The sequence below is a fragment of the Bos indicus x Bos taurus genome, chromosome 16 (genome assembly GCF_003369695.1).
Source record: "Bos indicus x Bos taurus breed Angus x Brahman F1 hybrid chromosome 16, Bos_hybrid_MaternalHap_v2.0, whole genome shotgun sequence".
Taxonomy (NCBI): Eukaryota; Metazoa; Chordata; class Mammalia; order Artiodactyla; family Bovidae; genus Bos; species Bos indicus x Bos taurus.
This window is the reverse complement of record NC_040091.1, coordinates 63,841,465-63,858,162: the sequence shown is the minus strand read 5'-3', so window position 1 is coordinate 63,858,162 and position 16,698 is coordinate 63,841,465. Positions and strand designations below refer to the sequence as shown.

Below are 16,698 nucleotides of genomic sequence, written 5' to 3'. Positions count from 1 at the left end.
TATGAGTATAATTTATAGTAATGTATCCCTTGTATCTATAAATCCAGTGGCATTTATTTTAGAAGGCAATGTTCTACTGAACAAAATTTTTTTCCTAGTTTATGTACAGAAACATAGCATATGAAAGCAGCCTAGGACTAGCAAATGATAATGCAAGTTCATGAAGGTACAGACTGTGTCCTGTTCTCCTCTATATCTCTAAGAGCTTAGAGAAGTGAGAGAAGTGCAGAGTATACAATAGGACTCAAACACTTAGTGAAGGAATAACCCATACTTTTAGAAATACATAACTATTAAGTTGTAATTTCATAACATTTGGATTGCATTTTAGTAACAGGTTAAACTGGGACTGACTTTTTGTTACTCAAAGACACTTGCAACGCAGTTAAGGATTATACTGAACTAAATACTGTTAAGAAACAGCACACATTTAACAGATATAAAAGCCGTGTATCTCAGTTCCTAAACCCAGATCTTAAGTCCTCCAATGAGGACTTAAGGACCTCTCAAGTTGGTACATGTTTCTGCTTAGTAGGTAAAGACTTGCTGGTAAGACAGATACACTGAGATTTACATGTGGATAATACTAATTATCTGTAAAAGCTTTAGAAATACTTACTCAACTATGCTAAAATTTCACTCCAACAATGTTCTTCTGACATTTCAATACTGGCTAAGGTTTAAAATAGATCTGCCTCATACTATGTTTAACTTCAGAGTGTTGGAATAATACTTTAAAGTGTTATTTTAGCAATTGCCCACATACACCCACCAGAACTTCACATGCAAAAATATATATCTGAAGACAGTATTAGTGTCTGAGGTTGAACCAAATTGACTACAAAATTGACTAGCTTCTATATGAGAATGACTTAGAGAAGATCTCATGAAGGTAGGTCCCCCCTCCCTCCCCATTTACGGAGTATATCTTGAATAGAATCAGAGTTGGAAGCAATCTCAAAAGATCACTTGGTCCAATCCCCTGCTATTCAATGAGACTGCACCTAAACCATTCAAGAAAAATGGCTGTCAATCTGACTTTTAAGCTCTCAAAAGAGAGATCTCCTAGTAAGCCCCTACAGGTCTCTATTTAAATTTTAAGATTTTATTTCCGACCTCAGGAAGACAAAGATGTGTTCTTTTAAAATAATCTTTCATATATCTGAAAACTTACAATGAATAATATTTAGACTTGTTTTTCTAGGCTGAACAGCCTAGGGCTTTAAAAAGTTGGTTGTTTCTTTCATGTACCCAACCCCATAAATCATGGGCTAAGTTTAAATAGGTCACTAACAGAAGCAGAGAACAGCAGGGGACTCTAAAAGCTTATTTCAAAAACAAACTATGTCAATTATAGTTACTTGGTATAATCTCTTACACATAAAAAGTATCAACTAAAAAATGATCGTCTATAAAAACTATTTCACACTGATTTTATCTGGCTAATTTACTGTCTTTTAACTAAGTTCTACAATCTCTGGAATGTGAAACCTCTATAATACTTCATAGACAATTTCCCGGTTACAGACAATTCCTCAGTTCAGTTCAGTTCAGTCGCTCAGTCGTGTCCGACTCTTTGCAACCCCATGAATCGCAGCATGCCAGGCCTCTCTTTCCATCACCAACTCCCGGAGTTCACTCAGACTCACGTCCATCGAGTCAGTGATGCCATCCAGCCATCTCATCCTCTGTCGTCCCCTTCTCCTCCTGCCCCCAATCCCTCCCAGCATCAGAGTCTTTTCCAATGAGTCTACTCTTCGCATGAGGTGGCCAAAGTACTGGAGTTTCAGCTTTAGCATCATTCCTTCCAAAGAAATCCCAGGGCTGATCTCCTTCAGAATGGACTGGTTGGATCTCCTTGCAGTCCAAGGGACTCTCAAGAGTCTTCTCCAACACCACAGTTCAAAAGCATCAATTCTTCGGCGCTCAGCCTTCTTCACAGTCCAACTCTCACATCCATACATGACCACAGGAAAAACCATAGTTACAGACAATTCCCCAAGTGTATAGACACTCAAAAGTAACCTAGGAATATGTTCTTTGAGACTGTCTTGTTCACTGTTGATTTCAGTGACTAAAACAGTGACTGACACATACTAGTCAAATATTTGTTGAATAAATGAACTAAAAATAAAACAGTTAATTTTAACTCCTCCAATATTATATATATTTTACTACATCATTTAAACTAAGTTAATATACTAATAAAAATTACTTTCATACATATAACTAGAAAAAAGGTTCCTTAATTTTATCTCCTTGTACAAATTAGTGAAATATATGCCTGCTGAATGAAATTCTCATTACTTTCCTTCAGTCAATCACAAATCCTGAGGGATCAAAGCACAGTAAGAACAATGAGCTCAGTTCGCAGAATGGAATTACTACCAATAAAGTAGGCAACCAGATCACATCTAAATACAGAAAACATCAAATGCAGGACTTTCAAAACTGAGAAAAGAAAGGTGCTCGATCTGACAGGGAAGGAGGAAAATTTGTCTTTTCCCACTATGATATTTTCTGCCAAATGGCAGCTACTTAGTGAAAACATGTCTGCTGTACTTCTTTATATAGATAGCACCTCAGTTTAAACTGAAGGAATGCGGTTTGCCAGAATTTCACATGCTTTAAATTTCGGTTTTATCAACATTTCATAATTAAGTAATGACATAAAACTGGGAGTGAGTCTCCTCCAAATCATATGCTTCCTCATTTAGACAAGAAAAAATTCTGTTTAAAAAAATCTAACCTTAAACTGTTCTTCCAACTTCTCTCGAAGAGGGCTCAACTTTTCCAAGCTCTTACTCAGGTACACATGACCGTGGAATTTAATAAAGGCCTTGATGAAGTCAGAAACACCCCATTTGGTTTTCACCTCATCCCGGCTGAAATGAAAGAAAAACTTTCATGAATCTTAAACAGCAAAATGGCTCAAACGTCTTACAGGAGACTTTGATTTTCAAAAACACGTTATTTGAGCACCTGTGAGTCAGGGAGTGGATTGTGTTCTCAATGACTTTTCAACTGTAACACGCTCAGATGAATTACTACTCAGCAGCCTGTACTACTCCACTGGGAACAACTCAGAGACTGGTTGAAATTCAGTGGCGACTACATGCAAAACTGTTGTAATACATATGTTTAGATTTTAGGCAAATATGAGAGACAGGAAGCATGAGCAACTGGCCATTATTTCTTGTATGCCCAAATTTGAGTCCATTTGGAAAAGTCAACCTTACCTTTCCAGTGCTTTAGAAAGTGCTTTTTGTAGATTAGTAGAGGCAGCTGGGAAAGGGAATTTCACAGCAATGCTTCTGCAGTAGTAGAAAATTGTAGTCAGATGGTCTCCTTTGGAAGAAGCTAAGATAGCCAACTGATTGTAAGGCTGACCTAGAGGAGAAAGTAAGATTCTAAAGTAATCCAAGATGCAATGAAGTCTTGCTATCACAGAATGCAGAAGGTCAGTTTTTAAATCTCTGTATTAACAATGGGGAGCATTTTATAAAGTAAATCCCATGACTAGCTCGTTAAAAATGGCCTAGTAGCACACTTTAGTGATGGCACATAGGTTAAAAAGTCATATGATTAGGGTGGAGGGCACTCTAAGTTCAAATAAGACTTTGGAAAGGGCTAGACAGGAAGTATTTTTTGCTTTGTGGGCCAGTCTCTACCACAACTACTCAACTCTGCCACTGCAGTGGGAAAATAGCCACAGACAGCATGAAACAGTGTGTCCCAATGCCATCCCTGCTTGCAAGGGACTCCTTTAGAATCTAACGGACTTTCAATGTGGCTTAACAAGAATGCATATCACCAAACACCTACAGTAATTTAATTCAAGAATCACTCCTAACGCCCATTTAGAGAGCCATCAAAAGACAAAAGCATTATCTTTTTGTAATAAGAGAGAATTTTTCCAGGAGGGAAATTATGGTATTAAAAAGAAAAGTATTATTATTATTCTTGGGGAAGCCAGTTGTTGAAGCAATTTTAGATCCCATTAGAGGATATTCTATTCATAGTGCTTTACTGACAACAGTAATAATATTTTTATTTCCAATTGCACAGAATATACAGTTAAAAGGAAAAATACAATAATCAATACCAAAACTGAAAATATCTTTTGGCTTCTTACACTTAAAAGAGGAGCCCTGAACTACCTATTTTCTATTTTTCTACTGAGAGTAAAGTGTCATAACCAACTCACCATTAGAGGGGACAAGCTGAGCCGCATGCCTATAGTAGGACTCTGCCTGGCTGGTCTGGTTTCTGTATCGAGCTAAGAGGAAGGAAAAAAAAAGCTCAGTTTAAAAACAAACACACAGATAAAAACAACCATTAGGGTAATTCCAAAACAGCTATAGTTTAAAGATTTAAAGTTAATAAATACATTAAAATTAAGTTAAGATGATTAAAGACAAAGCATTTTAAAACAAATTAACTACAGGATTACGTGTGAAGTGTCCATCCGGCCTTCCTATCTGGGACACTCAGCATGGAACCCACTTCAAAGCTTACCTAGGCCCCATTTTCAGGTCCTCCAGTGTCATGCCATCACCAGCTCTCACTACGGACTATGCTGGTGACCTGGGGCCGGCCCACAGAAGGGGTGAGTTATATGGCACTTAAAAACAAAACAAAACAAAAAACACTATACAATATGATCTGAAATTTATGTATTTCTTTAATATCTTTATAAAGTGATTTTGAAAAATGCCTCATACCTATTGAAATATTATTTATGTGTGTGCAAAGAACACACTGAAAGCAAAAGCAATCTAGATATACTACTACTCGATGAATCTCCCTGTAGAAATTGGTGCTTGCTTTGATGTGACCTCTCCTGGAGTGAATGATTTATGACATCAAGAAATCTAAAAATCTCTGAATGTAAATCCACTCCTTGTTATTTGAGGACAGTCAAAACATAATCCTATAGTTAATTTGTTTCACAACCCTTTTTAGGTCACCTTAAAAGAATGAACAAGAATATATATATTACATAACATTCCCAGATAAAATATATAAAATGGAAATACAAATCAAACTGTAAAAAGCAAACAATTAAAAATGAACTTTTAATGCACTGGTAGGAAGAAAAGAAGGCAACCCAGCTTCAGAAGGAGTAATTTCTATAAACTCCACAATTCCAAAGGAATACAGTCTTTCAGAAAATATTATGGCATCACTTTGAAAAATTAAGCTTTGATTACATTTTTGCTGGTTTATTATTTGCCTACATCTGCATAAAATCTGAATATGAAAGTTACTTTCTTCAAAATCCTTTGCCAATCCCAAAGCATTCAGAAAATCAAAGTTTCTTAAAATTCATTTTATAGTTTTCTCTTATGACAATCTAAGTTGTACGTGTATGCTTGTTTAAAAGAAAATAATCTTTCTATGACTACTCCAAAGAAAAGCATGAATGTATTATCAATTCCTTCACACCAAGGGCTCACCAATGTCTCCAAGGTGAACGAGGCAGTGCTGGCAGATATAGGAACAGGAGCTAGACTGTGGCTTCACTATGGCGCTGGTATGCGTCTGTTTATTGCTGATAATTCCCAACTGGGAAGACTTCACACGGCATGGTAAATCTACATTAAACACTGTACACAGTTCTTGTAATAACTGAAAGGAAAACATGAGCAAGGATTAGTATTAAGTCAGAAGTGCTCTAACAGTAATGTTGGTATACTTTAACATGTGTAACTAATATTACATACTGCTAAGACCTAAGATAGGACAACTTTTCATAGGATAACTAGTAACATTCATTACAAATCATATCATTTAACTTGCCAAGTATTAGAGCAATCCAAGATGTACATCTAAAAGGAACAGCAGCAATTTAGGAAAAAAATGATTTTACCTGAGTAGGCTATTCAGATTCATTCAGCAAGCAACTCCATGAAATTACCTCTCTCTATTTTGTTTTCCTCTTAGAAACACACAAAACTCATTAAAGACTAGTTGAGTACAAATTTGGAGAAGGCAATGGCACCCCACTCCAGTACTCTTGCCTGCAAAATCCCATGGATAGAGGAGCCTGGTAGGCTGCAATCCATGGGATATCGAAGAGTCGGACACGACTGAGCAACTTCACCTTTCACTTTTCACTTTCCTGCACTGGAGAAGGCAATGGCAACCCACTCCAGTGTTCTTGCCTGGAGAATCCCAGGGATGGGGGAGCCTGGTGGGCTACCGTCTATGGGGTCGCACAGAGTTCGACACGACTGAAGCGACTTAGCAGCAGCAGGTTACAAATTTGACTTAAATACAAACCAACATATTTGGCAGACTTCAGGAGTTTCTTGAGATTTATTTTCTTAAGCCCGAGGTCAAACTTGGGTCTCTGCATACACAGATCTATACATCTGTAGAGATCTGGAAGGAACTTTTGACATTATGTAGACATCCACTTCTTTCTTCCTTTCTTCTCTAGTTTTATGGTATGAGAGGGTTCCTTCTCTCACTGAGAAATAACTTCTCTGTCTGAGCATGTTGTTTCATTCTTTTCTGCCTCCTGCCTGTCATCCCCTCATTTTAAAAATCTACTTTCAACTTATCAAGCTTCTTTGCTATGGCCTATGAAATGGTGCCCACAAAAAAAAACAATAATTATTATTGTAAGACAAAACACACAGAACCAAAGCATTTTCCCTTGACTCTAGATTTCTCCTTTAGCAAGCTTCTAATGTCTCTTCTTCTCAACAGAATTCCTTCAAAGGAGTCCACAAGTATCATATCTGCTTTCTCAATTCCTAGTCGCTCCTTAGTCCATTATGATCTGACTTTCACACAGCCTCTCCACTCCCCATCCCACCATCCACAACCACTCTACTGAAACTGCTGTCAAAGACTTCTTGTTAAAAATAAGCACATACAATGGATGTTTCCTAGTCATCCTCCTATTGGATCTCTCTGTCACATTGAAAACAGCTGATTTTATGACTGATCACTAAGCTTGCCAGTTCTTTTTTTCTTGCCAATCATTTCTTTTCAGTGTCCTTCATTCAAAGACTTTTCTTCCCCCACATTAATAGCCTCAAGCACCTAATTCTTGGCCCTCCACACAGCTCTTCACATTCTACTCTCATTCATTCAAATATTTACTTACAAGCAGATGACACCACCCTTATGGCAGAAAGTGAAGAAGAACTAAAGAGCCTCTTGATGAAAGTGAAAGAGGAGAGAGAAAAAGTTGGCTTAAAGCTCAACATTCAGAAAATTAAGATCACAGCATCCGGTCCCATCACTTCATGGCAAACAGATGGGGAAACAGTGGAAACCAGTGGAAGACTTTATTTTTCTGGGCTCCAAAATCACTGTGGATGGTGACTGCAGCCATGAAATTAAGATGCTTACTCCTTGGAAGGAGAGTTAGGACCAACCTGCTGCTGCTGCTAAGTCGCTTCAGTCGTGTCCGACTCTGTGCGACCCCATAGACGGCAGCCCACCAGGCTCCGCCGTCCCTGGGATTCTCCAGGCAAGAACACTGGAGTGGACCAACCTAGACAGCATATTAAAAAGCAGAGACATTAATTTGCCAACAAAGGTCCGTCTAGTCAAGGCTATGGTTTTTCCAGTGGTCATGTATGGATGTGAGAGTTGGACTATAAAGAAAGCCGATCACTGAAGAACTGATGCTTTTGAACTGTGGTGTTGGAGAAGACTCTTGAGAGTCCCTTGGACTGCAAGGAGACCCAAGCAGTCCATCCTCAAGGAGATCAGTCCTGGGTGTTCATTGGAGGGACTGATGGTAAAGCTGAAACTCCAGTACTTTGGCCACCTGATGAGAAGAGCTGACTCTTCTGAAAAGACCCTGATGCTGGGAAAGATTGAGGGCAGGAGGAGAAGGGGACGACAGAGGATGAGATGGCTGCATGGCATCACCGACTCGATGGACATGGGTTTGGGTAAACTCCGGCAGTTGGTGATGGACAGGGAGGCCTGGCATGCTGTGATTCATGGAGTCGCAGAGAGTCGGACACGACTGAGTGACTAAACTGAACTGAACTGATTATCATTCAAATACTTGGTTATTGTATCACACACCCATGGAAAACAATAGGGACACAGAGATAAATAAAAAAATCTGTGTGCTTAAGGAGCTCACAGCTAAATGAGCGAGACAGGTACATAAATTAGGGAAGGGAGAGTAGGAGAGACGAGGAAGAGAGAGAAAAATAACATACACGATAGCATAAACCAATGGAATATTCTATGCCTGTAATAAGTTTCACTCCCTGGGCTATGTGTTTGTCTCACTTAATCCTTGTGATAAACTAGAAGCAATGCAATATGTTGCTTCAACACAGGTATGAAGCTCCATTTTTTTCAGATGAGGGTATGAAAGCAACAAAAATACTGAGTTGTTTGACAAATATTACAGAATTAGAAATACCTTGATTCAAACACCACTCTCTCTAATAAGTACAGATTTCACAAAACAAGATACCTTGGGGGACCCAACTCAGAATGATATATAATATCTCACCCTTTTCCTAAGATAAAAAGCACCTCTACAGCCAAATATAAAATCCTATATTCCCTTCTCACGAAACACAGGGGTTACCTACAACTGTACTTATACCTGTACACTTGCAATGTGCAAGAAATTTACTGACATAAAACTGAGCAAACAAAACTAGTGCCAAGAAAGTCTGAAAATAGAAAAAAAGGAACAAAAAAAGGGAAAAACCCTAAAACAGATTCTGTGGAAGATAGCAAGAACAAACATGACAGAGGATAAACAAACAATTGAGTTCTACAGGTACTGAAAGAACAGACTGGAGAATTAGGCACAGCTGATTATCTATCAAGAAGAAAAAAAAGATATTTAAGAAAAGTAAATCAAATACGGTTGAAACTTCATGTGGCTGTCTTATAATAAAATTTTTGCCTGAACCCAGGAGTTGTAGGTAGAGATACTGGAAAAATTCCTGCTGGTTCAAAGGATTCCAGGTGAGAAAGCACGAGTTGAGGCAGAAACAAGGTGGGACTAAAGAGAAACAGATGTTTAATAAGCTGAACAAAACTGTATTTGGCAATTATTCTGTGAAAACTCTATTATACTATTCCACTGCTACTTAGCTCTTCAATCTACCCTAAGAATTTAGAACTAAATATGAATACACAGGGATTCCCTCATAGCTCAGTTGGTAAAGAATCTGCCTGCAATGCAGGAGACCCCAGTTCGATTCTTGGCTCGGGAAGATCCCCTGGAGAAGGGATAGGCTACCCACTCCAGTATTCTCAGGCTTCCCTTGTGGCTCAGCTGGTAAAGAATCCGCCTGCAATGAGGGATACCTGGGTTTGATCCCTGGGTTGGGAAGATCCCCTGGAGAAGTCCCCTGGAGAAGGGAAAGGCTACCACACTCCAGTATTCTGGCCTGGAGAATTCCATGGACGGTATAGTCCACGGGGTCACAAAGAGTTGGACTCAACTGAGTGACTTTCACTTTTCACTTTCACTATGAATACACAGAATATCTTTTAATTACTACAGATACTTAACGCTTTCTTTTTGGCTCCCATTTCTTAAGAGTAAGGACTACTCTACTGTTCTGTATTTTTATGTTTTAAAAAAACCCATACAGCATAATGTTACATCTTTACTTCATTTGGCAATTTGGTTCTGGTTTGAAGCACCATGCTTTAAATACCAATAGTTAACAAAACGATCTAAGTCAAAATCATCTTCACAGAAAACAGAAATGAGGATAATCATGTATCAGTCTCTTTTCAATCCATTCTAATCAGATTTCTATCTGGACCACTCAACTTAAGTCACATTTCATCAAATCCAAGATACCATAATTGTAAGATGAACTATTATTTATGTAACAGAATAAAAAACTGCCAATTAAATGGTGAACTGACCATCTTTTGTAAATGTATCCCTATCTCAGAGGTGTTAAAATATGAAAAATGGTTTAGAAATGAGGAAATACGTATCCATCAATTTCACTAATGACTTCTGTGTGTCAAATCCAACTGGTCCTTTTGAATCACCTTACCTGATTTCTTTGTAGCACTCAACTGAGTTGGTTCCTCCTCCTCATAGTGAAGTGCTTTTCTCTTGTCTTCTAAGATACCACTCTGATTTACTCCTACTGAGATGTGGCTCCTCCTGTGCCAAACCTGTTCCCACCTAGTTTTATGGTTTTAAATGCAAAACCCTAATGTCTAAGTCAGGGTACTTTATTGTAATCATAAATTTTACTCTGGCTCTGACCTTTTCACTGAGCTCCTAGCTTAGCTTATCGAATTACCTATTTGACCTCTCCACTTATATGTCAAACAGGCATCTATCTCCCTAGCGTAGCATGAATAGAGTTGTCTTTTCCTCAGTGTTCCCTATCTCAGTAAATGGTACAACCAGTCAACTAGCTGCTCAATATGATAACTTAAGTTATCTCTGACTCTTCACCTATCCTGATTCCATACATCTGATCCAATTTATTAGGAAGGCCTGGCCATACTTTAAAAATCCATCAATATCTTTCCATTACCACAGCAGCACAGTATCTACCTTCCATTCTTGACCCCTGATAAATCAATCTCCAAGTAACATCCAAAGTAATCTTTTAAAAATACAAATTTTATCATGCTATTCCCGTCTACTTCCCAATGACTTGCAACTATACTTCAGATTAAAATTCAAAACTCATCTTAGTCTATAAAGCTGTACAATGATTTGGACCTGGTGTACTTCCCTAGTCTGGTAGCTTAATCTGCACCACATGTCATCAAAAAAGATGTACAGAACATTATTGTTTACAACATCATTTAACTGTTTCAATTACCAAGTCAAGATAACCAAAAAAATGTTACTAACAAGTTCTATTAATGTTGAGACCTGAAAAAAGTTTACTGCTGCTCATTCTATGACTCAACCAGGGGCTGTGGAATGCAGTGGGGGAAAGATCAATACTTACTACAAAAATTTCACAAAACAAATTTCAAAATTAGATTATTTATATATTTTCCTTTATAAAATAATATTTTCCTTTATAAAACAATATTTTGAGACATTTAGTGATTTTATTATTGACTTGCTCATAAAATGTTTTTGCAAATAACCTGCTACCTCAACAAAAATGATTCCTGCTATATTTCCTTGCAGATTTGTTTGGATTTATCAGTGTCCAATCAAATGAGAATCCCAGGGATGGGGAAGCCTGGTGGGCTGCCGTCTATAGGGTCGCACAGAGTCAGACACGACTGAAGTGACTTAGCAGTAGCAGTAATCAAACCCTTAGAAATGGGCTACAGGTGTGTCACATCATAAAAAAAAGGTTAAGAATCATTTTTCAAGATATTCTGTGTAATGGCTAATATAAAAATGTACTGCAGAAGGTGGATACTCTATTGGGTTGGCCAAAAGGTTCATTCTGGTCTTTCCATAAGATCTTTTGGCCAATCCAATACCTGCCCAAGTCTCTACTGCTCCTCCCGACTTCAGGTGTGTTCACAGTTTAGATTTCCACTACATGGAGGAAGGAGGAGATTTAGGGTGGAGATGAGACTGGAGTTTTAAAACTAGACTGTTTATTATAAAAACCTAAGAGCAGTGAGAATGGTACAAAATCTATCCGAAAGGTTATGATGGGAATCTGGAATTCAAAGAAGTATAGTTCAAAGTAGTAATTGGGGGGGTGTGGGCTAGGAATAGGGAGACATACCATTTTTGTTAATACCCCCATTGAGCTTAGACTATTCAACTAACGTTTAGAGTCCAACTGTATACATAATTTTATATCGTGATTTTTCATTTAATATAATTTCCTCATCATAAAAAAAAAATCTTCATAAACAGGACCTGCTGCTGCTAAGTAGCTTCAGTCATGTCCGACTCTGTGAGACCCCACAGACGGCAGCCCACCAGGCTCCCCTGTCCCTGGGATTCTCCGGGCAAGAACACCGGAGTGGACTGCCATTTCCTTCTCCAATAAACAAGAACTAATTAAATTTAAAAGCTTTTGCAGAGCAAAGAAAACTGTCAACAAAATGAAAACACCACCTACCAAATGAGAGAAAACTGATAAGGGGTTAATATCCAAAATACATAAACTGCTCATAAAACTTAAGATCAAAAAAAAACAAATAACTGGATTAAAAAATGCCAGAAGATCTGAATAAACACTTTTTCAGTGAAGACATACCGATGGCCAACAGGCACATGAAAAGAGGCTCAACACTGCCAGTCATCAGAAAAATGCAAATTAAAACCACAATGAGTTATTACCTCACACCTGTCAGAATGGTTATCAATCAAAAAGAGCACCAATAACAAATGTTGATGAAGAACTGGAGAAAAGGGAGCCCCCATACACTGCTGGTGGAAATGTAAGTTGGTACAGTCAGTGTGGAAAACAGTATGGAGGTTTTTCAAAAAAATAAAAACAGAACTACCCAATTACCTAGCAATTCCACTCCTGCTCCTGGGCATATAACTGAAAAAAAACCAGAAACACTAATTCAAAAACATCCATGCACTTCAATGTTCACAGGAGCATTATATACAACTGCCAAGATACGGAGACAACCCAACTGTCCATCAACAGATGAATGGATAAAAAAGATGTGGGGGGTGTGTGTGTGTGTATCTCCACAAACAATGGGATACTACTAAGCCATAAAAGAGAATGAAAATTTGCCACCTGCAACAACATGGACTTGGAAGAGATTATATTAAATGCAATGTCAGATAGAGAAAGGTACATGCCTATATGTTATCATTTACACGTGGAATCTAAAAAACACAACAAAATAGTAAATATAACAAAAAAATGAAACAGACTCACAGATAAAGAAAACAAACTAGTGGTTACCAGCTAGGAAAGGCAAAGGAGAGAGGAGAGGCAGAGGTAGGGGATGAAGAGGTTCAAACTGTTATGTGCCAAATAAATAAGCCATAAGGACATAATTACACAGCACAGGGACTATAACCAACATTCACAATACATTAACAGAGCAAGTGTTTCCCAGATGGCACTAGTGGTAAAGGCCCTGCTTGCTAATGCAGAAGACATAAGACAGGCGGGTAGGTTTGATCCTTAGGTCGGGAAGATCCCCTGGAGGAGGGCACGGCAACCCACTCCAGTATTCTTGCCTGGAGAACCCCATGGACAGAGGAGACTGGTGGGCTACAGTCCACAGGGTGAAAAAGAGTCAGACACGACTGAAGTGACTTAGCAAGCACACAAGCATAAACAGAGTACAACCTTTAAAAACTGTGACTCACTATACTGTATACCTGAAACTTACATAATATTGTACACATCAGCTAAACCTCAATAAAAAAAAACTTCATAAATACCATTTATAACAGTTTTGTAATTCCATTTTACAGATGGTTTATAATTTATTTAACCATTACTCTATTGTAAGATACTGGTGTTGCTTCCAAATTTTAGGATATGAATATAATGCCTATTTGTTCCTTTAAATGTAATTGTTAAGTATCTGTTGATCTAGGGACAAATGCACAAAGAAAAACCTGTACTGTAAGAACAACAACTATGTAACTTCTGTATTTCAAAAAACTTCAAACAAAATGAAAGGACAAGAAGAAATTGGAGCAAAAGAGGTCTGTCAAAAAAAAAGGAAGAAAAATTAATATCCCTATGCAGAAAGAGCTCAGATACATTACTACAGAAAAAATTAAGAGTCTGAACAATGGATGGGGGAAAATAAATGATTAAACTGATTGTATAAAATACAAATATCTAATAAAGAATGAAAGAAGTTCAACATCACTAGTAACTAGACATTAAATTATTCTTCATCTATGAAGTATGTTATTCAATTCATCATTCATTTGCCTTTACTGAAATACTTAACGCTGTTCAGTGTATATCAAGATAGACACGTGCATACACTGTTGATGGAAATTTAAAAACATAAATGATAACTTTCCGGGAAAACAAAAGTGATTATCAATAGTGTTAAAAACTCTACTCATGAGTAATTTATCCTGAATGAGAGGGTAAGGAAAAATGCTTTGACTTTTTATAATTTTAAAATCTCTTGGCATTGGTATGCATTTTTTATAACAGAAAAGCCAAAAAAAAGTATCTATTAATATACCCATCTCATTTAGACTGGATAGTCTTTTGATAGTTAAAGATGGCCTCTCTTCCCTCTAATCTTCTAGTATTGTGTCTTACAAAGAAAAGACTTTTAACAGTTACATGCAGAATGAATTAACCTTTTAATACCTGCCCTAAGGATTAGTCAAGTCAAACCACAACCCTTCTCTCCAGAAATACCAACTTTTGCTAAAAGCTGGAAGCAATTAAAAAATGAAGTGTGAGAACAAGAAACATACTTGACTTCTTTCAATGATGAACAATGATTAATTTTTTAGTCTAAGTAAATCTATAAGATGGTGGCTATTTGATATCTTTCAACAGTCTTTTCTAAACAGCAAAACCAAAATAGACAAAATATAGGTAGCACTGGTCAAACAGCAGCACAGACAGAAGGTTCTGTGAATTTCTTTGGTGCAAGCTCCTCAAAATCTTGCCTTGTCATTGTAAGATGAGAATTTATACACATTTTATTAAATTATGAATGCTATTACAAGTGGATGGGATGAAGTTTTCAAAGGAATTCTGCTTAAATAAAATTCATTGTCCAAAAAGAATTATTCGTCTGTCCAAAAAAGAATCATTCTACCTCATGTGATTTAGAAGTCATATCAAGATGTAACTAAGGGCAGGGAAAGTTTCTGAGAACAATAAATAACAGCTTATTATTCAAACTGAGGAAAGGCTACTGTGTCTCTTAGCTTAACAGCATTTGAAGCTCTAGATATATTCTACTATATATTTAATACTAGAGAAACTCACTCGAGATCACAGAGTCTGACTTTCTTACCTGGCACAACATGGCTGTTACTTTCTTAGTGACTATACCCATACATTCACGTTTGCTCTAATGAAGCAAAGTCAGTTCACTTGTAACTGTACTTGTGCTGCTTCACTAAGGCATTGCTCTCATTACCCTTTTTCTATTCATACAATTATACCTCCAACCTTTAAGGTGAACCATCACCTTTTAAAGAGCAGAGACTTTACTGTTTTAATAGTCTTATGGTAAATAATTTTGGACATTTTTTTTTGAGATTACAGATGATCCACTCCTAGACATACCATACTATGGGTACGTAAAGTGCCTATACAAATAAGGTGTGCACAAAGGAATAATCACCACTGATTTTTAGGAAAACTGGTATGTAGTGCCGAACTCACCTGAGTATAGAAGCCACTAGCTGCCTCTAGGAACAGAGAAAGGTTTGCCTGAACTTCACTCCGATTCGGGTTTGCTCGATTCTTTGCCTGGCCTTGTAGTGTTGTGATCTGATTCTTAAAGGCATGATTCCAGCTGAAAACAAAATGTAATTCTATTTGGTATAGCAGTGACTCACTGGGCAGACACTGGTCCCCCTGAGAACAAGAAAGAACTGTTTGTTATAATTATAACACACTGGACAGTAAACCTGCATTAAAGTTATTCACTTAAATAACTTTATGCTCCCCTTTGAACATGATTAGACAAGCAGTAGAATGCAACTGACCTTAGTAAACACTTACCACATGTTCGAATAATCAGACTGTGGCTTCAGTTATTAATCTTTTAGGGTTACTAGAGTTAGAACCTATTTAGGAATCCCGGTACAAACTTAGAACTACAGTGGTAAGACCAAAGTAAAAGTAAGCTATTAACAAATTTTCATACATTGTATCATTGCACCAAAAAATGTCTTCTATCACGTGGCATGCCTGGGAGCGGGGGGTGGCGGTGGGGTGGTGGTTTCCTTATAAATATTAAGCCATATTTCTTATTTCTCTAAAACTTATTTCCCACAACACTTGGTTCTATTTCTATTTAATAGTTTTGTTTCTCTTGGGGTTAATATTTTTGCTAGAGCTTGAAATATAAACTTATTTTTGACATTTCAGTTTTGGCTATTCAAACTAAGAAACAACACAGTGCTGAAATATGGCATACCAAAATCCTGTTATAAAATGCCTTTCATTCATTAATCAAGTTGTACAGAGAGTCATTTTAAATTTAGTTATGGTGAAGTACAGTTGCTCCCTAATTTGGAAATCACAGGGGGGAAAGAAAGAAACAAACAAAAAAACAGAACTAAGAAGGAAGGAAGATATACTGGCTTCATTAAAGGATGCCAACACAGATAAAGGGTTTACAACCTACCTGGAAAGTACCTATTTCTTTATCAACGGCAGCTTTTGAGACTCTTTTGAAGCACTGGGGTTTTTAATGATTTCTGAGGGCAATCATTCCCTCAGCAATTTTGATGTCATCTTATCCATGATTCTAATATCAAAAATACGCGTTTGGTTGTGATTAAATTCTATTACTAGGTCTTCTAACAATATAAAGGTCAGGTGTGCAAAAATCAGGAAAATTAGATTAGGAAAAACTAATTTTCACCACAACTTAGGTAAACAGAATATTCTTGATTTTTAATTTTCCACCAGGTTAATGTCCTTGTTTCAGTTTATAAGGCAAGGCCTTCCATGGAAGAATTTATTTACTCACTTGGGAATCTGGTTATCTGCCATTTCACAGCTCATAGAAAGAATGAGTGGAATAGCCTAAATACGTAAAATTTTTCTTAGTCTTGTTGGGAAGTGCGGGAAGGAAATATCTACTTAT

At 37.3% G+C, this 16,698-nt stretch overlaps 1 protein-coding gene across 12 annotated transcripts in view; it reads right to left on the bottom strand.

The window, feature by feature from the left end:
* Positions 1-16,698, bottom strand: part of SMG7 (SMG7, nonsense mediated mRNA decay factor) — an 86,302-nt gene that overhangs the window by 21,121 nt on the left and 48,483 nt on the right. For 11 of the 12 annotated variants that reach the window (XM_027565539.1, XM_027565533.1, XM_027565535.1 and 8 more), the window contains 5 exons: positions 15,264-15,396; positions 5,460-5,631; positions 4,208-4,279; positions 3,240-3,390; positions 2,750-2,885 (listed from right to left, as the gene is read on the bottom strand). In XM_027565539.1, the coding sequence (XP_027421340.1) occupies positions 2,750-2,885; positions 3,240-3,390; positions 4,208-4,279; positions 5,460-5,631; positions 15,264-15,396 (664 nt within the window). Of the gene's footprint in view, positions 1-2,749; positions 2,886-3,239; positions 3,391-4,207; positions 4,280-5,459; positions 5,632-15,263; positions 15,459-16,698 lie in introns of all 12 variants that reach the window. The other variant, XM_027565540.1, reaches the window with a different exon arrangement.